At 46.7% G+C, this 24,162-nt stretch overlaps 2 protein-coding genes across 2 annotated transcripts in view; one reads left to right on the plus strand and one right to left on the minus strand.

The window, feature by feature from the left end:
• Positions 1-1,995, plus strand: part of KSR1 (kinase suppressor of ras 1) — a 47,442-nt gene extending 45,447 nt beyond the window's left edge. Inside the window, exon 20 of the mRNA XM_054287285.1 lies at positions 1,628-1,995. Within this exon, the coding sequence (XP_054143260.1) occupies positions 1,628-1,706 (79 nt within the window). The 3' untranslated portion in view covers positions 1,707-1,995. The remainder of the gene's footprint in view (positions 1-1,627) is intronic.
• A 4,969-nt stretch (positions 1,996-6,964) lies between these two features.
• On the minus strand, positions 6,965-21,090 carry NOS2 (nitric oxide synthase 2). The gene is made up of 24 exons (XM_054287145.1): positions 21,019-21,090; positions 20,780-20,928; positions 19,178-19,340; positions 18,690-18,781; positions 18,175-18,316; positions 17,633-17,772; positions 16,909-17,083; positions 16,473-16,574; positions 15,696-15,890; positions 15,266-15,348; positions 14,830-14,974; positions 14,494-14,598; positions 14,276-14,325; positions 14,009-14,183; positions 13,434-13,566; positions 12,968-13,046; positions 12,346-12,524; positions 11,560-11,727; positions 10,578-10,781; positions 10,154-10,241; positions 9,641-9,762; positions 9,063-9,211; positions 8,178-8,372; positions 6,965-7,615 (listed from the first exon to the last, which is right to left on the minus strand). The coding sequence occupies exons 2-24, from the start codon at positions 20,887-20,889 to the stop codon at positions 7,535-7,537; spliced, it is 3,075 nt and encodes a 1,024-aa protein (XP_054143120.1). The 5' UTR covers positions 20,890-20,928; positions 21,019-21,090; the 3' UTR covers positions 6,965-7,534.
• Between the last annotated feature and the right edge of the window lie 3,072 nt (positions 21,091-24,162).

The following is a 24,162-nucleotide window of genomic DNA, read 5'->3' on the forward strand; positions in this document are numbered from 1 at the left end:
ACTGCAGAAAAGCTTCCCCCAGACTCTGGCCTCATCCTCACACAAAGAACATGCACTGAGCAGTGGAGCTCCCCCCACCTCACCCAGATCCTTTCACACACGGCACTAACCCTGCTGCAGCCTGGTCAAGCTGTACAATGTGTAGTTCTCAAGGGCTTGCTTTTAATAACTGAAAACTAACTCTCATGGTGTCTTTTTCCCTTCCCTCCCATATTTCTTTGTAGGTTGTAGCTACTGGTGCAATAACGGGCTCCACCTTGCATGCTTCCATGTGTCGTATCCTAACCGGCAACTTGGACAATCACCTTCCATTAAAAAAGCAAAAACAAACCACGAAATTAACCCACGGACATAATCAACACTTTATCCGATTCTCCTCTCTGCCTTTGGCTTGGTGTGGGCTGTAGCTTCAATAACCACTCGTGTCTGCGAGACCCTCGTGGCTAACACCGGGCTCCTGTGCCACGGCAGCCGAGACTCCTCTGGGCAGGGCACGGGCCCCTGTGCCCGAGCAGGTGCCCCCCAGGGCAGCGTGCCTGTTCCACACTGCTGCACCTGTGCGGGGCCCTGAGCCCCTCTGGGGCTGTGTCCTTGGGCTGCAGCTCTGTGCCTGCAGTGACAGGGACACCGTCACAGCCCTTGCACTGCAAGCCAGCAGGGGCTGAGGCCAGGCCGGCTCTCCCTCGGGCACAGAGCCAGCGCTGCAGCCAGGGTCAGTTCTGGAGTGGAAGGAAGGATGGTCCTTGCTCTGCTCGGAGGGTCCTGTGCCCACTGGGAACCAGGCTGGGGCAGTGTCCGGGGCAGGTCCACGTGGGTCACCTGGGATCAGCTACAAAGCTGTGTAAAAGAGGAGGAAAGCAAGAGCAGCCTTCAGCTCCTCCCCTTGCAGATCCAGGCCTTGGAATGTTACAGTTTGCTTCTGTTTACATCGCTGGGCAGCAGGAGGACTCAATGTAGGGCCTTGGCAGAGTCACAGCTACCACAGCAAACATGTGCCTTCTAGAAAAGGTCTGTCTTCACTGGTTTGGAGGGGAGAGGACAGGGACGGGGAGAGCACACTCCAAGGGGGTTTCTGCTGCCTGACATCAAGCTCCCACATCATTCCCTGAGCCTCCTCAGGAAAGCTCTGAGCTGAAAGTGCTTCTGGCTCTGCCAGCAGTGTGAGAGCAAGGGGAGACACCCCTTTATTTGTTTTTAGAGCCTGGGGAGGAGCACATGGGCTTGGGTTTGTTCTGTTGGGGTTTTTTAGCCTGTTCATGTACTTTGTCAAAACTCCCCTTTCTCTTACAAAGAAAATTCTGTCAGTTTTTCCTTCCCTTCTACTTGAAGAGAAGCAAGTGCCCACTGAAAACCAGCGTCAGGCTTCTACCCACGGTAGAGACCTGGGAAAACTTCCTGCTCCTCTCCCTTGGGCAAATCAGATGGTGCAGTTTCTTCCCACTGATAATGTTTGCATGAATAACTTCATGTGTTTGCTGCTGAATTACTTGAGCATCTCTTTGGGTGAACTGATGTGAGAGCAGAACCAAACTCATTGCAGCTCCTGTGACAGGGCAGTAGCTTTGTAAGATGAATCCTCAGTAACTGTTTCCCCCTCCCTTCTCCTCTCCCTCCTCACTCTCTGCAGCATTAACAGTAGCAAAGTTGTCCTGCGTTTTGAAAGATTGGGCTTGGGGATCCTGGAACCGAGTAACCCAAAGCTGTAGGCCGGTGTCATTGCGACCATGCTGGCTGCCTGCTCCCACACAGCACCAGAAACCCTCCCTGGCTGCTCCACGCCGAGGCTGAAGGACCATCAGCTCAGCCCCGGGTCCCGCCTGAGCACCAGCAGCTATTTAACAATGTTTACATGATACTTTTGTGTCAACTATATTTTTTTAAACATAATAAACAGTGAATCAAGTTGAATACAGCCATTCTCAAATGGCACTGAGAAAGAGCTGAGCTGTTCTGGTTCCTCCTCGTGTCCGTGGTCCGTAGGAGCCACTCTGCCCTCAGAGCGGGCTCCGGCAGTGGAACAGCGACGTGGCTCCTGCAGTTGTGGCCTTGCAGTCAGCTCTCTCCTGAAGGAGAGCCCAGCCTGCCGCACTGGCATTGCCCAGGCCACCCATTGTTCCAGCAGGGCTGCTCCAGCTCTGGCTCACCCTGAATTCAGCTACAGTTCAGCTACAGCACAACAGAGCTGCTGCAGGCGCAGTGTCTGGCCATGGGGGCTGGCTCTCAGTGACTCAGGTGCTCTTCTCCACAGAACTCACACTAAAACCTGCTCCTTCTCATACAATCCCAGAGGAATTAAGAATTGCTGGCCTTAAAAAATAAACTCATGACTTGTCACAGCTCTGCACAGGGACCAAATTCCTCTTTTGGTTCAGACACAAATTTGAGTGCAGGGAAAGGCAAGAGAAACAGGACAAAGGAAAAGCTATTCCTAAATAACGCATTAACTAAGGCCTTGATGCACAGAGCTGCAGTGTCCCTGCACACCCACAGAGTGCTGCCACTGCCTACAGTTGGCCACGTTTGAGCTTGCAAGTTCTTTGTTTGAGAAACATAGGACCAAAGCAGTTGCTTTGAGGAAAAAAAACCTTTAAGAATAACAAATCTTGTAACCAAGAAGGCAGTATCTGGGCCTGGAGGTTCTGCCTGACCCCAACACCTCAGACTCGTTTCAGAGGTTAGTTTTAAAATCAAAACCCACCTCCTCCTCCTCCAGTGCACAGTGTGGAGGTTATGGAGGTGACAGCCAGTGACCACACTGAGGTGACAGATGCATCGTCCCCCTTGGAAATCAATGGCAGGCCCCATTAGCAGAGGCTCCCCTTTCCCATCCCTGAGGCTCAGGGGAGCTCCCAGATCTCTGAGCAGCCAAAGCACCAGCCCTCAGTTTGGCTGCCTTGTGTGAGGAACTAAGTGGCACAAAACCTGAGTCCTGTTGAGCAGAGAGCCTCAGTCCTGTGTGCAAGTCCATTGCAGCCTCTTACAAGTGTTGACAAAGACTTTTTAAATGTGTCTCAGATCAAAAAGAGAAATGGGTTTGGCATGGCTGGGCACTGCAGGGCTGCCCTGATCCCTGTCCCCCTCGGGCTCTGCAGTTCTCACTGATGGTGTGTCAGCAGCCTGAAGCAGAAATTGTTTTCCCCCCAATGCTGCTTAATTAAGAGCAGCACAACACAAACCCAAAGCAGGGCAGAAAGGTGCTGCCCCTGGGCTGGAACCCTGCTTTAGGGGCTGCTGCTGGGTGCAGACTGGCCCTTAGCTCAGTCGGTGTCAAGGGCAGCAGCAGCCTCAGGGTGCTCCTCACTGTTTTTGGGTGCACAAAGCAGGCCCTGAGAGCTGGGACACCCAGAATGTTCTGTGTGGGATCAGTGGCCTGGCTGTGCACGGGCCCCAGACTGAGCCTTGGTCCCTCCCGTGCAGGGCAGGCCCTGTCTGTGGAGCCCTTCGTGTCCTGCCCTGCCCTGGGTCGGGGTGTTGGGCACTGCGGGATGGGCCCAGTCCTGGCACAGGGGCTTGTTCACAGCCTGCCCTTAACAGGGGGATCGGGATCCAGCCTGGCCTGGGTGCTGTGTGGGACACCCATAAATTGCCCTTGAACACGGAGCTCATCCTCTGCCCCAGCACAGCCAGAGGAGAGGCTGACAGTGTCTGTGGGGTGGTTGAGTTTTGGCCAGCCCCTGTGGGTGGTTGAGTTTTGGTCAGCCCCTGTGGGTGGTTGAGTTTTGGCCAGCCTCAGTGAGTGGTTGAGTTTTGGCCAGCCTCAGTGAGTGGTTGAGTTTTGGCCAGCCCCTGTGGGTGGTTGAGTTTTGGCCAGCCTCAGTGAGTGGTTGAGTTTTGGCCAGCCTCAGTGAGTGGTTGAGTTTTGGCCAGCCCCTGTGGGTGGTTGAGTTTTGGCCAGCCAGGGGCACCCAGCCGAGCCCAGCAGGGCTCTGGGCACCGAGCTTGGGGCCATGGAGCTGCCCCAGCCCCGCACACCAAGCTGTCCCTGGGTTGTGTTTGTGTCACGCGTCCTGCCCCGTGGAGCTGTCAATGTGACAATGCTGTGCAATGCTGCTACAGGAGCCACATGTCAGTAGTGAATGTAAATGGTCGTTACATGGTGAACATGGACACGTTTTCTTTTCAAATGTGATGTAAACTTTGTACAGTACAAATTTTTTTTTATATTTTCTATGAACTGAGTGTCTTCCAGAATTGCTATTAAATTAATTACAAATTGTTAGAATTAACAACAGTTTCTGTATTAGTTTATGCAACCAGGAAAAAAAAAAAAGAAAAAAAGAGTGCACTCCATGCTACTGGAATTCTGGATATGTAGGAATCTTTTCAGTGAATAAATCTTTGGTCTGGATAAAGCAAGTGTTACTGAGTCCTGGTTTGACCTCTCCTCTCACTGACTTGTAGCTGAACCACAGCAGGAGCAGATTCCCACAGAGACCCCCCAGCACAGCAGCTCCTCCACCCCTCTGCTCCCTGCCCATTCCCTGAGAGACACCTCAGGTGATCTCCCCCTGCAATTACCAAAGTTTTCCCTCCCAGATAGGATGAGTTACATTATTAAATGGGAAATACAACCGCCACGGAGTTTTCTCGAGGCACTGAACTGTTTAAGAAGCTGCTTCCCTCCCAAGAGCAGCACTTGAGGCCATTCTGGGCCCCCCAGCACCTTCTCTGTCCTTTGCTCAAGGTCCTGCCACCACCTGCAGAGTGGGGCAGAGCTCTGCCACACAAACCCGGCCCTCCCCACTGCAGGGCAATTACCGCGTGTTAATTAATCCCAGGAAGGTTCTGCTGCTGCCAGCAGCTTTGTGCCCAGAATAACGGCAGCTTTGTGCTGTCCTGCCAGGAATGGGCCAGGGCATCATAAAAGCACAGTCTTACATCTCATTCATCTTATCTACATCTCACATGCAAGCAATAAAAAGCTTAAGATAAGATGAGCTTTGTTGTCTTTTATAAAGAATAAGAAATAATAAATTTAATTCTCAATTATATTTGAAGGGCAGAGATGTTTCATTTAACAAACCAAACCACACAAACTGCAGTCCCCCAGCACAAAGGCTCTGCCCTGGCCGTGACTGGAGCAGTTTGATGTTTCCCTGCTCAGAGCTGTACCCCAGAACTGCCCCAGGAGGCACCAACATGGGGGTCCCTCTGCCCTGGGAGAGCCACAGCAAACAGGAACAGGAGCAGCCAGCACAGACCCCCCAACAGAGACAGACCCAGCACAAAGGGAGCGTTTCCAGCCCCTGCCAGCTGCACTGCCACGCCCGAGGGCATCCAAAACCCCCACACCCGACAGGAACATTTCGCCAGCCCAGCTGGGTGCTCGACAGCAAAACATCCCAGAGCAGCCACAGAAATGGGGTTTCACTCAGAGGAGACACCAAATAACAACTCACAAAGCACAGCTCAGGCTACAAACGAACAGACTGCAGCAGGGTCTGGCAAACTGGACACACCACGTCCAGCCTCAGCCTGCTCCTCCCAGCCGAGGCAGCAGCTCCAGCCCTGGCTCCCAGCAGCGTTACCGGTCAGCAGAACCCCTGTGCACACGGACAATGGAACACAGCATTACCAAAACACCAAGGAGAAGAAAAAGCCTTTCACTTACCTGGCCTCACTGTCTCCAGGGCCCAGAGCTCCACAGCCTTGCACATCACCCCAACACAAGCAGCCTCTGCCAGACCCTGCCCCACAGACCTTTGCTGGCCCTTGTGAGCCTCAGCTGTCCCTAACGAGCCTCAGGTGTTCCTAACGAGCTTCAGGTGCTCCTAATGAGCCTCAGCTGTCCCTAACGAGCCTCAGGTGTCCCTAACGAGCCTCAGGTGTTTCTAATGAGCCTTAACCATCCATCATCCCCCAGCCCATGCCTGTCCCTATCAGCCCCCAGCTTTCCTGCATTTCCCTGATGCAGGGCCCAACCTTCTCTCACTTCCCTGCACTCGTGGGCTCTGTCCACACGTTCCCTTCCTTTTCCTTCAGTCCATAGTGTTATGAAAATCAGGCTCCAAGTATATCCCAATGTCAGGCTGCTCCCCAAAGCCCAGGGATGCACCCTGCACACTCAGGGGTGGAGGGCAGCCAGCAGTGCTCCTGTGCTGCCAGCCCAGGCTCTCCAGCTGCCCCAGCTCAGCCCAGCTCCTGGGGGTTTTACCAGCACCCAAAACCAGGTACAGAATGAGGCTAAGAGCAAAGTTTGTCTGCACCTCAGTGCCCTGGCACACGGCCTGTTATGGATGCTGCATTCCCTTAAAGCCATATAAATTTGGCTTAAATGTCAATGAAAAAAGCCACTAATTGCTTCAGAAAGTGTTTATCTGCAACTCCCAGTCCAGTCCCAGCCCAGCAAGGTGCACAACCACCTCGGCCCAGTTCCAGGGGCCAAGGGCTGTCCTGAAGCATGTGTGAAACACACTGTTCATACACAGAACTGCTGACTTTAGAGTCTCAACTCTGCCTTCATCAATTCCAGCTCCTGGAGATGAGGGATGGCAGGAAAATCTCACCTTTTTAATATGCTCAAATAGTCCTGATAATTTCAGAGAAGGAACTATTTCTGATGTAACTGCCACACATAGAAAGAGCCTGAGTCCAAATACAACGAGGGCAGTTTCAGGCCAGTCTCACTCCCTGGTGCAAACTCACATTGCCTGGCAGTAACAAAAATGCAAAACTGCTGATAGGCAGGCTGTAACTGCTGGAGATGCCCTTAGCTCAGGGAGGAGCCAAACCCACCTCACCACAGCCTGGGAGCTGCTTGTTACCTCTGCCTTTGCAGGCTGGAGCCAAGAGCAAGAAGAGGTTCACTGATCCACATCCTTTGTGTGAGTATAAAGACAGATTTATTACAAACAAATCAAGTAAACCAGAGCATAGAATTCAAATGTACAAAGTGCTTTGGAATTTTTGGAACCCTCCTGCCATAGGCTCTGTAACAACAACAGCTGATGTTCGTGTACCTGAGTCCCACAAAGCACAACTCCCCACTGCTGCCTGCTGAGCAGACACATCTGAGGTGATGCAGCAGGTGGTGCCACCTGGGGACCAGCACATTATTATTTCATTTGCAAACATTGCTCCAGATCCAGGCACGTGGCCAGACAACTCCCAGCAACACAACCATGCATTCACTTGCTTTCAAGTGAAGATAATATGCAAGTAAACCAATCTGATATAAATAAGGTCACAAAGATAAACAGTACATTTAAAAAAAAGATTTCAGCTCCAGGTAACTTAGTACAAAACTGTAATTTTCCTAGTATGTATAAAAACCACCAGATTATACTAGCATAGATGGTATTAAAAATAATTTGCACTTTCACTATTAAGGTAATGTATTAAAATTTCAGAATAAATAGCAATAAAAGTTAAATTTAATATTTTACTTAATTAAGGCTGAGGTTTATGAGTCAAATCCTACAATCCTATACCCATGCATGATTGAACAAGTATAAGAAGGAGGATTTGACTCTTTGTTTTTTGAAAATAACAACAAATGTGCAAATATTGTCTAAAACACAAGTGGATTTGTTCTTCAGCTGGTCGGTTGCAAAGCTCTTTTGACTTCATGTGGGAACACAGCCCCAAATATATCTTCATGGTATCGCTTTTGGCTCTGCAAAAAGAAAGGACACCCAAGAAATGAATGAAATGCTGCCAGCTACTCCTTATCCATCAGTTCAGTAACTAAAAGGCCTTTTGCATTCGTAGCACTGGTTCTGTGATTGAAGATTTTGTTACTGCCAGTGAAAGGGAGCTCCCTGAATCCGGGGCACAAATGCACCAGGATGAGTTGTGATAACAAGAGGGTCTGAAAAAGCAGCAGCCCCAGGCACGGGGTTCTTAGTGATGGGCGCACAAAATTCCTGAACTCACTTTTCCTCTGTTGGTACAATAAAACCTCAAATCCCAACACCCTGCAAAGCTGATCCCCAGGACCCCGTTTGCAAGAGCAGAGTCCCTCTCTCACCCCGACCGAACAGAAGCCGTGCTGGCAGTGCGGGGGCACCGGGCTGCTCCCTCAGAGCTCACACACAGGAGCCCATGGCAGGCACAGCTGCGCTGCTCCCTCAGAGCCCGGGCCCTGTGCCTGCACACACGGGGGCTCACCACAGCCCCAGCACCCGAGGCCGGCCGTGCCCCGCCCGCCGGAGGGAGCGGCCGGCGATGAGAGCTACCTTGAGCTGCTGGAGGTACTCGTTGGCCTGCTGCGGGCTGAGGTGCAGGGCCCGGGCGAGCAGCGCCCGCAGCGCCGCGGCCACGTCCCGCGCCATGCGCACGTCCCCGCACACGTAGACGTGGCCCTGCTGCCCGTGCAGCACCTCGCACACGCGGGCCTCCAGCTGCCCCTGCAGGATGTCCTGGACATAGACCTGGGAACACAGAAACCATCAGCACACCCGGCTTCTGAAACGCTGCTCTGGCTGCTGGCTCCTCCGAGTCCATCGTGGGTCTGAGCACCAAGTGCCCCGTCTGCTCCAGCTCTGTCCTGCACCACAGCAAGGGTGAAAAATGCCTTCAGGGTGCCCTTTACAAGCCCAGATTTGGAAGCTGGACCTGTCTCTTGATCAAACTTGAGCAGACAAAAACTCTTCTACATGCTAGTGTCTCCTAACTGCCAGGAGAGCTAAAAAGAGGATAACTTTTATTCTGTTGTGTTTTTTCCCAGTCAAGATTCTTCTACATAAAATTAATTTCCATGGTCACTGTGTCATTGAAATGGGGGAAAATGGCCAGTGCCAACTCATTTCTAACTCATGGGCTAATCAAATCCTGCAAAATACAAGGTTTCTGAAAATGTTCCAGTTCTAGTTCCAAAGGCTGTTTGCACTGGACATGCCTCTCTATGGCAGCGAGGGGTTATATTTATAGCAATTTATAGCACAGTTTGCTTGTGCTGGAGTGCACAGGGAGATTTTCCTTCATTTGAAGAATCTCAAGCCTGCTCACAATACGCTGAAGCAAAATGCTAACATTTTTTAAGAACTAAAAGAGTCCAGATCTTAACTTGAGGGATGATTCTGGAGGAGTAAACCTTTAAAGAACAAAGGAACCAGCATTACCTTCTCTTGGCCAGGCAGTCTGGAGTAAGCTGTGTAGACATCTCTCAGGACTCCCCTCCTTTTCATCTCCTCAGTCTCCTCCCTGTAGATGTGATCCAGGTCTGGCTGCCGGCAGCCAAACAGCAAGGTCATGTCCCCTCCTCTGAGCCCTGAAACCCGCAGGGACAGAGGCAGTCTGAGAGCCTGGGCAGCCACTGGCACATAGGACTGGCGCACAGGCTGTGCCCTCCTGGTCCCCAAAGGACCCCTGCCCATGGGAATGGTCCCTGGGGGATGGACTGGCTGTGCCAGTGCAGTGCCCGGTGAGCCTGGGGTGCTGATCCCTGCAGGGGCTCTGGGCTGACCTTTGGGGGTGCCTGTGCCTGCAGAGCCCATGGCTGCAGGGCTGGGGGTGCCTGCAGGGCTGGGGGTGCCTGCAGGGCTGGGGGTGCCTGTGCCTGCAGAGCCCATGGCTGCAGGGCTGGGGGTGCCTGCAGGGCTGGGGGTGCCTGTGCCTGCAGAGCCCATGGCTGCAGAGCCCATGGCTGCAGGGCTGGGGGGGTCCCTGAGCCAGCCCTGCCCCAGGGCCCTGCAGGTACCTCTGTGCTCCAGGTCATAGAGGCGCTGCAGCCAGAAGCTCCTGAAGGGAGCAATGCCTGTGCCCGCGCCGATCAGAATGCAGGGCTTGGCTGGCTCTTCGGGGAGGTGGAACTCATTAGCACTAAAAGGCAAGAAGATGGTAATTAGGTAACTGGTTTCAGACTGAAACTCACTGTTCAGTTGCTTGAATGACTGAGCAGCACAGCCCAAGTCCCCAGTGTGAAAGCAGCAGTGGGGCTGAACTGGGTGCTCCTTGTTCCCTCCCCTTTCCTTGCTCTGCAGTGGAGAATGGGGTCATAGGAATAGAATTATTTCAGAACTTTCTAATGATGTGTAATTTTACTAAATGAAAGTCATGGTAAAAGATCAAATCTCTGGAAGACAGGGAATTCCCTCTCTTCTCAGACTCAGCTGTTCCAACTTCAACTCACCAATCACTTGAAAATATCCACAGGAAAACCCACTGAGGAAGCTGAACTAGGAGCTGCTGTTACCTGTTTAATTTTCTTTACCTGCGGATGAAGCAGGGAACGGTTTCATTGAGCTCTATTGTGTTCAGCCACGTGCTGCAGACTCCATGGTGCAAAGGCCCTTCTCCATCTAAAAGCAGAGCAAGGCAGAACACCTCTGATAGCACCCAAAAGCCCTCTGTTTTTAAAAAAGCACACTTTATACTTAAAATTATAGCTTTAAAATAAATGTATGTCTAGTAATGATTTATAAAACATGGATACACTGATGATGGTGCAGGATTTTAGCAAATCTTGGCCCAGGAGGAACACCTGCTCTGCAGATACTATTCTGCAGGTATGACAACGCAAATTTTTTATTACAGATATGCTTCATGCTGTATGGCAGACATATTTTTTCCCCTGAACCACAATGTAGTCTAAACACCATTTAATTAAGAGAGAGATGAAAACAACAGTTCATTACCTCTTGTCCTGTAGTTTACAACTGCAACTGTCAGATGAATCTCTCTGGCTGTCATGTCACAGGAGGAGCTGACAGAATAGTACCTGGGCTTCAGAAGTGGCAGCTGAGTCAGCAGGAAAGCTGTGGTGACCTCAGCAGAGGGGAACTCCTCCAGGACCTCCAGGATGTTTGGGCTGTTGTAAAACTTCCATTTATTGTATTCCTCTGTGCTCTGCAAGCCAAAGGGCATCACCACAACATTACCAGGTCATGTTGAGTTCAGGAGAGCAGGGGTATTTGAAACGTCACTTATAAATAAGATTCCTGCTTTACAGTCAATTAAATATTCAGGTAAATCAACAAAGAGTTCTCAAAACTTTGCCAGGACCAATACTGGGGTTTCCTAAAATAATTTACTTTTGAACATGGAAGTTCAGAACTCCACTACAATGTTCTCAGAGACCTGCTCTCTCAGTGAGGATGCAGAAACTGGAGTAGAATTCATTTCTCAGCTCCCTGTCATGGCACATCCATGAAATTGTGTAGTCCCAGGTCCTGAGCCCTCCCGACTCTCCCTGAACCTGGTAGGAGGAGGCAGCCCTCACCACACCTGTGAGTCACGACTTAAAGCCACATCCCTCTGACTCTCAGGATAGCAAATTCTCTGACAAAAACATCTACCAGCTCCCCTGCAGCTCCTCCACATGCAAGGTGTAAGGTAAGGTCTTCAGGGATGTCTCAGAAACCACCATGAGGCAAGAGAACCAGGCAGGCAAGTGACCCATCCAGAACCACACAGGAAACACCCGATGCTGGCTCCCACACCCAAGCTGAGCCTCAGACCCCTCCTTCTCTCGCCATGGCTGGCTTTCTAAGACCACAGAATATCTAACAGAGGCATAAAAATCCATCACTACAAAAATTCTTGAGCTTCTGCTACATGGTCAAAGGGAATCAGAGGGCCCAGTGGACAGTAGTGCAAACAAAACTCCAGTCCTAAGGCTCACCTGACACAGCACCTCCAGCCTCTGCTTGTCTCCTTCTGCTGTCACCAGCTGGGAGAGTTTTTTTAGCAGTTGTTGGGAGGGTGGAGTAGTGATATCAAGCAAGTATGTCAAAGCCTCGGGTAGTGTGCAGGCTGGAATCTGTTTGTGCCTTGCCCAGTACCCACCTGGAAATGAGGGAAAGAAAAGGACTTAGCAACACCTGTGGTATTTGACTGCTGCAGAGCTTTGCAAAACTCACTGTCCTTCAAAATACCCCTTCAGGTGAGGGTGCAGCAGGTCCAGACCACAGGGCCCTTCTGAAAGAGGTTATTGTGAGGTTTTCAATGCCTTGTAAGGGGAGGATCTGACACAGAAAACTTCATGACAACAAGACACCGCTTGGAAATGCACAGTTTTTCATTTGGGGAAACCATCTTTCTGTGTTCCAGAATCCTATGATTGTTCCTACTAATATGGGAAAGATGCGCAGGACATATATGTCTATTTTAGGACTTTTACATGTAGCAATAAGCAAACTGCTGATTAATTTAATTGCAGTCAATGGCCAATTCAGCAACTGAATTACAGTGTCACCTCGGGTACCTCTTCAAACCCTGGTGAAGTCATGGATTTTCCAGAAAGGGCAAAATCAGAACCAAGAATAACTAAAAAGCAGCCACAAAATCCTATTGAAACTTGAGAAAAAGATCACAGAATCAAATTCAGTCAGCGAAAATTCTTAGGAATTTTAAAGGAATCTGTCCAACATCCTCTGTTGTTTTGTCTAAAGAGACTCAACTTACCATCAATGCAGGTTTCAAGCCTGATGGTCTGACCAGCTGGAGGGGCATCCTTGACACGGGCAATGATGCCATGGACTAATTCTGCCTGGTTGCCTGGGAAAATCCCAATGTGCTCCCCAGGAAGGTAGTGCACTTCCTGGTTAGTCTCACAGTGAAGTTTAACCAGAATGGTGACACGACTGCGTAGCAAAGAAAGAGAAATGAGACAGATCTTGGTTACACTGACAGGATTTCCCTTGGATTGCACAGGAAAGGAATAAATCTGCAGTGGCTCTTGGCAAGGGCTCCCTTGTGTTCATTACCAAATACCAGACCAGCTTAGGGCTTCACAGAGACTTAAACAAATCAGAGTCCAGGCATGTGAAGTACTTGTATCCAAACAAACTGGGTGCTGAAGTTCTGCCTGTCTGTCCAGTACAGAATAAACATGCCTGGAATCAGCCAGTGGAAGTGCTGTCCCACTGTAGACTGCACAGCTCACATGCTTTTACTAAGGACAGTACAAAAATCCAATATCTTTTGTAATAACTGCAGGGAGAAGATGTTTATAACCAGGCACTTAAATGTTTAAGATTTCAGTAAAATGTAGTATTGCAATATTCAAAAGAATGAGGTGGCATACCTGGACTTCGAACTTTGAAGATTCTGCCTGAATTTCAGCTTCATGGGAATTACATCCTTGGCATGAATGTTTGCAAGAGCTGGTGAGAAAATAAGATATGACTCTTGGTAACCTTGTGATTAGGTTTGTTTAAAATGCCTTCAAATAATATGCAGAGGAGAACTGAACCACGCTTGCCCTAGAAGGTGACCAACCACCTTCAGTTGTGTGTGCCCCATTCCCTTACTAAAAGCAGTTCATCTCAGCTTTTGTTCCTCTGGGGCTGTACAAATGTGTGATAGTTCCAGTGTTACTGTGCTGGAAAAGATAACTTACACAATGTAAACCAGTGTCTTTTTAAATCTGACCATGTACTTCATTATATGCATTCTAGCATCCAGCACGGCCAAGAGCACTCCTGAGAAACCTTCACAGTGAGCCCCTCTGAAGCAGCAAAGGCACAGGGAGGGGAAGGTGGGAGCAATACCTTTAGCCAGGTCCATGGGCTGGGAGTCATGCACTACTCTGTAACTGGTAGGGTCCCAGCTTTCCTCAGAGGTGTAGATCTCAGGCAACTGAATACTGTGTCTCCCACGGATGTTAAAAATGTCACAGGCAGCCTAGATAAAAAACCCACAAAAATAAAGGCTATCCACAGTAAAAAAACTCTTCTTAGCATTGTCATAATGCTAATAAGGAGCTATCAGTTTCACAGATTGCTGGATTTTAGTGCCTCTGGTGTGTGGGTTCAGTGAGTTCAGTAAGGTTCCACTTCTATAACAGTATAGCCAAAAAGGATCTACTGTAAAATATGTTTGATGCCAAACTTGTTCATACTGAGCATTCCATTATCCAAAAGAGTTCACACAATTTTGTGTGGATATTAAAAATAATAAAAAAGGGACTCCGTTCCCTCTCCTTGTTAGGTGAGCAGTAGAGAAGAGGGGAGTTCCAAATTCAGATATAAATTCAGATGTTTGTTTCCTTCATTTTCTCTCATTTTTATGGGAATTAAAGTGCATGGATGAGTGGGTAGAATATGAGCTGTATTTCTATATTCACCTTGAAAGCACTGACTGCCCAGCTGCGGAACGCCTCTTCTTGCCCATTGAGCTCATCCCCTTCACCCACTGGAGTGAGCTGGGAAGCCCCGAGCTGGGCCAGTTTTTGGTCAATGGTGTGAGCAAAGGCACAGAACTCTGGGTACATGCTGGACCCCAGACCAAACACAGCATACCTGCAGGAGATGAACAGAAGATTGCTGTGGTCTGCTATGTGGAGTGCTAAAGGACTCAATCACATGCAAACCAAACAACAAAGTATTTTTACCTAATTTTGTTTCTCAGCAGTTTCAGTCTGAGCAAGGAGTCTTTCAAGGCCTGCAGAAAAATACACAAAATACTTAAGGTTAGAAAAATACTCTGATTTAAGACAGAATACTTTGATCTGAAACCTGATCCATATCTTACTGAAGGACATGAGATAAATGAAAGGCTTGTCTTTGGCCTTTGAGCTGAGTCTCATACACATTCTGAGGTGAACATTACCTTTCCGTTACCTGGAGAATCTCCATTTCCAAAGGTGCTAGTAACCACTAAAAGAAGTGTTTCGTTTTCCAGGTCACAAATATTGTACTCATCCATGCACAGGATCTAGAAGGAATAAAGCTCATGAGACATCACTAGCAGACATAAGAAGTAGCCTTAGATATCTCAGATGACTGCTGACCAAACTCACACAGCATTATGCTAAATGAATACAAAATCAAAGTTCTAGTCCATCTTGTATTTACAGAACATTCCAAACACAGGTTTGGAGACTGGAAAAGCCTGCAGAAGCCAAACTCCTGTCTCCAGGAGGCGTGGTTGGTTTGTACTGCTCACCTTGGTGCTGAAGGCACAGCTGAACAGGCTGCACAGGTGGTTGGCGAGGGTCTCCGACTTGCCCGTCTCTGTCGCGTAGATCACGGTGACCTTGGCCCTGGTGGCCACTGCCCCTCGCATGAGCGAGGATGCAAAGAGCACAGCCCTGGGGAAGAACAATCACACACAACTTTGCATGAAGCTACACTAATTCAGGTTGATTCACAAACAAGCTAGGAAAGACTGAGCTGGAGTATGGCTTTTCTTTGGAAGATCGTTCAGAAGCTGAGCAAGAACCTTAGAGAGGAATGTTACCTCAGGGTGGACAGGTAAGGCTATGATTCAAACCACTCAAGTGGTCCTAACTATAAAAATGTTTTTTAAAGAAGTAGAGCACAAACATTACAAGAATACAACAGTTGGACAAAGCATGAAGAATCTTATTTGAACAACTTACTTTGCCAAGATGCTAAACTTTATTTCTTTTTTCCTTGGCCTCCGGGTCTCATCATGCCACACATGTGTTTTCCATGCATCCACCTTTAAAGAAAAAGAAGTTATGCTTTAGGGAAGGAATGCAAAATGGTAAATAAACAATTTGTGTATCTTTAAGCGGCCAGATCAAATAGAACCTGTATATACAATCCACTGAGTAAAAATATGGTATCAGTCTCTGTTTCATTAAACTGCATTTTACTTAAAGCCAGAGAATTCAACAGAACTAACAGCACCTCCCATGTAAAACAGCTCCTGTCTGCTACTCCTGAATCTGTCTAGTGACCTTTCATGAACCAGGGCTTGGCACCCAGACTCCCTCACGTCCCATATCACATCTGCACTGCTGAGGTTGTCTGCTAGGGTCGGTTTTTCTTTTTGATGATGTGTACCTGGTAGTAATAGAAGGGAGTGAGGACATAGTTCAACATCTCTTGGTGGAAGACGGGGGTTATGCTGCCTGACATGGGAGGCACAATCCACACCCAGTCGGCCGGGCAGCCGCCCCGCGCGCGGTACTCGCTCTGCATGTACTTCAGGAAGGACTCGGAGGCCGAGTGGTGATCCATGATGGTCACGTTCTGTTTCTAGAACAATGGCACAAAGAAAAACATGCATTAAAAACCCTATTCTGCCCTTCTGCCCGGGGTAGCTAAAGTAATCTTCTTGCTTTGGTCAATATTTCAAGGACTTTACTCAGAGTAAAGGGAGTATTTATGGGAAATAAATACTATCAGCAGTTACTCTAAAGATACAGATTGAGGCGCGGGCCTTTGATTAAGAACTCTTAGATCTTTTCTTTAACATCAGCATTTTACCTCCGTAGCACTGGGAGTGCATATTGCAAAGCCTCTGACTCACTTTTACCCACTTTTCATATTGTCATGATACGTTAAACTTGAACTAAAAATAAAATATATTAATCCAATGGCTTTACATAGGTTTTGAAACATAGATAAATGCGTTAAAAGGATGGAAAATCTTTCCCTTAACTCTCTTTGCTTCTTTCTCTTCTGCCTTTACCTGTGAGGAAATACGGATTCCTCCACTTTCTCGTGTGAAAATCAAGAATAACTCTATTGGAATCAAAATGCCATCTCCACTGAGTGAGAGGAAGAGGGGACAGTGAGTGCTCAGTGTCTGTCCAGATCCCACACTCAGTGACTTACCTGGAAGCTGTGAAGCACAGCCACATTGATCTCTACAACAGCTCGGTCCTTCCATAATGATGACAGTTTGTTTGTTTCCAGTCCCATTCTCCTTCCTACCTCCTACACGTAATAGAGAGACAAAATGGAAAAGCAAATTTACTATATGGAACTGAGACCCCATGATTTCTCAACCTCATCCGCTTTGTATCAAGAAAAAATTGTGCAGAAGAAGAAGGGGAAAGAGTCAGTCTCATGCTGGGGAAAGTGATGGCAGCAGAAACACCTGAGATTAAAGGTAAACTGGAATTTTGGAGTTCTGGCTCTTGAGGATGTTCCAGCTTCACAAAGCAGGAAGTGGTTCTGTCCCACCCCAGTGAACACTGGTGGTGTCTCTTTTCCAAAACTTGCTGCCCCTTCCCTCCCCTGCAGCCAGCCCAGCTCCCTGCAGAGTCACCTTCAGGACGTTGTAGCGCTGCGCGTCGCAGAAGTCGCGCACTCCGATCTCGGTGCCCATGTACCAGCCGTTGAAGGGGCACGCGGTGAACTCCAGCCCTCCCGCCTCCAGCAGCATGCTGGCCACCGCAGGCAGCGCGTACCACTGCAGCTCCAGATCCTTAAACCACTCGTACCTGCCCGACAAGCAGCTGCAGTTATTTGTGTGTCTTTTTCTCGAAAACCAGAAAAGCCCAGGAAGATAAAGAGTACCAGTTCTAGGAGGAACCACTGGACCAGGGTCTGCTGAAACTCACTGCAGTTTTTATTGCAGTATTTGGGGATCACCTGCTACAGCAACTGCAGAACCATATTACAGAGTTCTGCAGTCTGCAGGCCAGTCCCAAAACAAACAGGAAGAAAAAAGCAATGAGAGAAAGGCAATAAACTCTGTTATGAGTGCAGTGTTACATGTGTATTACACTAGCATAAGAAATTAGGATTTTTAAAATTCTGAATATAATTGAAATGTAGATTGGGAGAAAAGTTTTCCAACAAAATGGTCATTTGCTTCCTCAATTTAAATCTCATTTCATTGTTCTAACAGGCATTTTATCTTTCAGGATGATTTACCATCGTTTCATCCTGACAAAGAACTCATAAAACAACTGCCACAGGCACAGCCCAATAACCTGCCAAGGTGAGGCAGAGGCAAAAACGCAATTATCTAAATCCTGTGTGCTTACTTTGGATGCTCCATTGGCACTTGGAGGACAATTTCTGGAGGTAATTCAAATATTTCTGGGTCTTGGCCATTTGCTTGGAGAACAAGTGGAAGTACATCAAAGCGGCCATATTTCGGCTTCCACCCAAGCTCGATGCACAACTGCAAATACAGAAAGCACATTTTGTGTTCTTTTCAGGTTTCCCCTCCAGATCTGAAGACGAAAGAATTTTAACCCTCTGAAAACTGCTCAAGTAAATTCTAAGTGAAAAGGGTTCTCTTTGCCATTCAAATAATGTTGAGCCATGCTGATGAAGTGCTGGTTGTGTGCCTGCTTGTGTCCCCTGACAATATTAGCTCACCCTGTTCTGAGATGGAGGGCAGCACTTTTGTATCAGAACTGTAGGGAATTATTGTTCCAGCCTGCACCTGGAACTTGTGGGGCAGAACATCCCATTCACTCCTCACCTCCCACCACTCTGCATAAAGGTGCGAGGAGGGAGCCCCAGGGAGGTGGGTTAGCCAAGACGGGGAGCAGCTGTGGGCGTGAGTTTGGAGCTGTACCTGAGTGAACTCCACAGTGGCAGGGTCCCCGAGGACAGAGCCATCTGGCATGTGGTAGCCAGCGTAGCGGATCAGCTGGCTGTTCCACACGCGGAAATCGTGCTGTCCGTCCGTCCGGGGCGGGAACACCGTGATGGCTGACCTGCCCGGCACATACAAACACATCCTCACTCTCCACACAGAAACTGGGACCAGCAGAAAATGTTTTGCATTTCTAAAATGAACATCAGTAGAAATAAAATCATTTGTCCTCTTTACCCACCTCCTCAAATCTTCATCTCTTTGACAAAGGAATTGCAAAAGATTTTGTAATATCAGCCATGAAAGTTATAAATTTTCAAGATGGTTGATGGAACACATGAGAGGAAAATATAAGTACCAGGAAAATTAAGAGCAGAAACAAGTTGTCAAAATTGTTTAGATAAACTATTTCATGGTTTGATGTCAGATCTGGATACGATTTTTGTTGTTTAAATTAAAATTGTTGTTGTTTAAAATTAAAATTAGAGACCTACCTTATATTGCCATTGTTTGTGGCGTACTGAATATGATGACAGATATGCTCAAACATTTCCTTGGCTGTTTTACAGTCCCGTGCATCAAACACCTGTGTGTTTCCAACAGAAATGTAAAGAAGACTAATTTTGAAACAGTTATGCAAAGTTGTTATTTTTCCTATGCACTTAAGGAAAGATTGTGGCTCCACTAGGAAAGGTTCATTTTTTTAGTTCTTATATGCATCATTTTCACCCATAACAATCCACCAAGGACCAAAGACCAAACACGTACCAGGTTCCATGACACACCTGGTTCCCACACTCACACTGCTACACATTTTCATTCAGCCATGAAGCAGAGAACTACAAAGAAACCAATCTCCTGATATGGACAGGAGGGAGTCCTGCTCAATCGAAACAGTGGCATGTCCTAGCAATGGCAAGGCCATTCTTCTGAGTCACAGAGGACTATTTGGCTACAGCTCAGGTGTAGATCCACAGCTCACCTGCAGGTTGGACCACTGGATTCTCCCGATGCACCTGGGTGCATTCCTCCAGGCCTGCTTGGCAGCAAAGGTCAGCTCATCCTTTGTCAGGTGGTAGGTTCCTGTTCTTTCTATCTCCTTGGTCACTGCTTCCAGCCGGCCCAGCTGTTCTTTGATTTTTGGCCTTTTGAACAGGAAACAGCCATGAAAAGAAACAATGAAAATTTCATTCAAAGTGCAGACATTATATTTTGGCTTCAGAATTTAAGACTTGTCCTTATGGAGTGCAAGGACAGAGCTTATTGGCCCCATAAAGAAACTAACATACTAGAAATTTTAGTAGTGGTACAATCCTTTCACCACCCAATACATGCACAGATTGGCCACAAGCTATTCTGTGTAAGCTTTTGGTTTAAATTTGGATTTTCTAGACAAATTTGAAAAAAATCACGAGAAAATAAAAACCAAAAAACAGGTGAGTTTCAGGGCATATGTAGGCTGAGAGTGACTGTCCTCTCAAAGATCCATTGTGTTTACAAGGCCACAGCTCTTCTGAGTAAAGTAAGTAGGATTTTCATTCCTAAAGGGAAGTGCTGAGCAATTCCTTTGTCAGGGAAACCAGCTCTAAAATTCTTGAGTTTGATAACAGAGAGTGAAGTCAAAACATTAGAAAATATTTATTACAGCAGAGACAAAAATTGTTTTGTTGTCTTACAGACAGAATGAAAATAGCCTCCACTGTCTGAGAGTTTTCACATTTTCTGCAAGATGAAAGATCAAGGGCAAGCATATGAGATAGTGTAAATCAATGTGATCAAACAGCCATGAGCAGAAACACAGGGATGTGCAAATGCAATAGGCTGGTGAGGACAGCCTGTGTGTAAGAAAGGGACTTTCAGAAAGATTCAGAGGGAAGAAAGATTTGAAAGGAGTTCAAAGTGTCTAAAGAAGTGGCCATTATGTGGCTGAGTCCCTCTGACAGTTTGATAATATTTTCTAATGGGATGAGCAAACACTGAACTGTTACTCGAAAGCTCATCATGTGGAATGTCACTGCAAGCCCTTGGACATCAACCAGCTGTTCCAGCACTTCCTGCAACAAGATGCCTCTGCACCATGGCCATGTTTGTGAAAACACAAACCCCTCTCGGGATGCTCACTGAGCCTATGCTGATAGCACAGAGCAAGGCTGAGAAGCAACACTGGCCTTCCAATCTTTGCCTAAAGCCTTGAGGGGAACACAGAGAAAAGATACTTGGAACAGCACAAACAAAAGGCATTATCCACACTGAGACTGATCCGAGTGCAGCTAATCCCAAGAAAACAGAAGATAATGCTGGCAGAGATCCTCAGTGTACTGGAATGTAGCATACTCCAAAGGGATGGAGCTGAGCAGTGCATGGTCCAGAGTCCTTCCCTGTGTTCCCAAGATCTTGGATTGACAGATGGAGCACATGAAGTGCAACGACAGTTTTATTTGGCATTTTTAACAGTCCTTATGTATTTTTGAATGCATGCTATGTAGCAGGACAGTTGCCAAGAGCTGTGAAGAAACCAAACCTCCCTGGAGGCTCACAGAGAGGTAGGTAGAGGATTTTATACCCAAAAATCAAGTTGACTTACTCTTTAAATGAACTGTAATATTGCTTGAGGAAGTCTCTTGCCTGAGGTAAAAGATCCTCTGGTGGAACTGGCCCATCTCTGGTACCTCTCACCAGGCCCTTTGGGGTCATGAGTGACCCTTGGCAGGCTTTGGTTTGGCAATTGATAACCTGAAAACCAATCAAATGTCAAAAAACAATATTGCACTCTGCGTATTTTAAAATTTATGAAAGCTCCCTGTTCATATTTCCGTATTTTACCTCTTTTGCAGTCAGGTGTAGTGTGTCAAGAAAGCTGGATCCATTTTCCAAGTTTCTTACTCTTACATGTCTTGGACATCCTGATATTTGGTTTGAAACTTTGATGTCATTTGGAGGGAGATTCTGGGCAGAGAACAGATAAAAATGCATACTGTCTTCAGACCTATTGAATATCTTTCAGTTTCATTTTAGATTTAATGTTAACATCAAAATATTTCAGTTTATATTCAAGAAACTAGATATAAATGTGATCTGCTCCAACATGATTATTTGACTACAAAACTACTGAGCTAATCTACAGTTTGATATGAAATGAGGGAAAAAAGTATTTTTGTAGTAATCAAACAGGGTCTGCCACTGCAAATACCTGTATAATTTCAGTAAGTCCTCTGAGTATCTTTGAGCATTATAGTCACAGTTTCAGGAAAACAATGAAACAAGTTTAGAGACAGGACAGGTTTGTTACCAAAGGTTTGCAAAGGTATATGAAGGAATCAGGCATCCCAGTCCCTGTGGGGTCACCTCTTCCTTCGAGTCTTATCAATGCTCTGTTTTTGCAGGAAAGAGCTTTCACCCAAAGATGTCCCAGCAGTCCCAACCTCCTGCAACCACAGTCAGACCTCTCAGGAGAGCGTGGAGCAGTTGTGAGCAGCAAGCACCACTCATGTGAACTGTTACCATCAAACAATGATGCTGGGAACACACCTCTCCTCCCTCACTGGGCTTTGCTGAAGTTATGATAGGCAGCCTCTCCATCTGCTTCTTGCTGGGATTCTGCAATTTGGCATCATCCTTTTCTGAGCTTCAATAAAGACAAAGAAAAGTCAGCACAAGGCAGCGTTCCTTATGTCAGGCTTTGCTTTCAGCATCAGCAGGAGATGTTCAGTGCTGTCTCTGAAATATGTACTGAGCCCATAGCCCAGCAGTGGCAGTGGGCAGCAATCAGCAGAAAAGCCACAGTACCCCCTTCCCAGAGCACTTTGTGGAAGGAAAGGAAGGAAGGCAAGGTATGAAACCTGAAATAAGTAGCACCCTGAAGACTGAGAAATTTAAGATGCATGTGCAACTTTTTGTATGCAAGTGTTGGGTATGAACTGCATCACAGCATAACTTAATTACAGCATAAATAATCACTTTGCTATTTTTGTAGCATACACACCTCCTGAGACTTAGAATACATGAAATAATGTTAGCACACCAAATAAATTTAAGACTACTTTTGAAAGAGAAAGCAAGATGATTTACATCCTCAATGACTGTTTGACACAAGTGTTTAATGTTCATTACCAAGTGACACCATCCAGAGACCCACAGTTCTTTGGTTAATATCAGTATTTTGGAAACACATTACGGGTTTCTCCAGGACCCAAATCACTTAAAATCTTCCCTTTTCAAATCAAAGATAAACTGTGAAACCATTGAAACCAGGATCTTACCCGTGGATCTTCCTATTATTCTCCACGTTGTTGTTGATGTCCTTCCCCCTGGGGTACTGGCTCCTGGCAGCACGAGATTTGAACACAAACTGCCACGGGCACAGCATTTCGGATGGGTTTTTTTGGTGGTTTTACTTCACTGTGCTGAAACCTTGCTTTGTGTGATGTGGGAACACTTCTAAGGACATAAAAAAACCAACAAGGTCAGTTTTTACCCAAGAGGGCAACTCCCTTTAGCATCTTTCAGAAACTTGCTGGCCAAACTGATCTGATCTAACATCCTGTGTTTAAAATAAAAATCGCTTGATTCTTAGTATAGTGATACTAAAACTAACACATTGCCAGTGTAATGTGCAGCCATGTACTAATCTAAAACACTGGCAAGAGAATTTCAGATGACCCCCGGTCGTGTAAAGCAGCAAATATTGGTGTCAGAGCAGACCACAAGCTTAGAAAAGGGATGTGAAGTGTTGCTGTGTTCTTCACACATTAATGAAAAAATCTTGCTCATATATGAACCTAACCATTTTGCAGTGTATTCACCTGCCAAACAGGATTCTGAGAGGCTGAAGTCTGTAGTTTCTAAGATCTGCGGCACTTATTTCAATGTTACACACAGCATTTACATAAGGGTGTACAAAGTTTATGCTATTCATTTTAACATACATTGTCTGCTCATTTCTGAACATAAGATGGATTTTGTGCTAGGGAAGGTGTGACAGAAGAGAAAGATCATGCCAGTAAATTGCAGGGTTAGAGAGAATTAGCTCCAGCATTTGAATCTGGTTCATAACAGAAATCAAAACCTGATGTTTCCAAGAAGTTAGAGACGAAGGGAGAAAATAACATTGTCACATATTCATTTTGTAAATTATGTCTTATTTTGATATTTATATTACTTTTACAGTAAAAGTTAAACTTATGCTGGACTCTGAAGATACTGTCTGCTACAAAGTCACACAAGAAGAGAAATCCATCCAGCAGTGTGCAGAAACTGCAAGGTGTTAGGATTGTTTGCTACTCCAGGTGAGAGAAATAATATGTAATAAAAATTTCTCTGCAGTTACAAAACAGGAAAAAAAAATCTAAATTATTTTTCTGTAATAAAAAATGTAGTGAGGTGCCAATTTTGTAAAGTACAGGGGGAAAGAGAGAAGAAATGGAGAGGGGGAAGAAAATAAAGAAACAAACAAAGAAGGAAAGAAAGAAAAAAAGGGAAAAAGGGGAAACCTCAAACAAACATAAAAAAATACACAGGGAGAAAAAGGAGGAAAAAGGAAGAAAAGGAGGATAAGGAGGAAAAAGATGAAAAATAATAACAGGAAAAAAGAAAGATAATAGCAAAAAGAAAAAACAAGAAGAAAAAACATAAAGAAAGAGAGCAGACTCACATTTCCCTTTACTGGCCCTCAGAGCAAGAAGCTGCTTTGTGTCCAGCCTCGTGGGGTTCTGTGGGTTGCACTGTCAGTGTTACTAGTTACATGCACAAACCTTTAAATCAGCAGAAAGGAGGGACAAAGTTTTCAGAGCAGCTGGACAGCTTGGAACTAGAGCAGGAGACCGAGTCTGACACTTTGCTCCTAACAGAGAAAAAAAGATACAGTTTGCCATATAATTACTGCCTGTGAGAGGCAGTAAATGAATGACAGAACAACACCTGGACATGGTGGTGCTTACCGTGCTTTGTGAGAGATGTCCCAGCCCTGCC

The sequence above is a fragment of the Melozone crissalis genome, unplaced genomic scaffold (assembly GCF_028551555.1).
Source record: "Melozone crissalis strain CALT ecotype California unplaced genomic scaffold, PUWL_Pcris_2 ptg000057l_1, whole genome shotgun sequence".
NCBI classification, from domain to species: domain Eukaryota; kingdom Metazoa; phylum Chordata; class Aves; order Passeriformes; family Passerellidae; genus Melozone; species Melozone crissalis.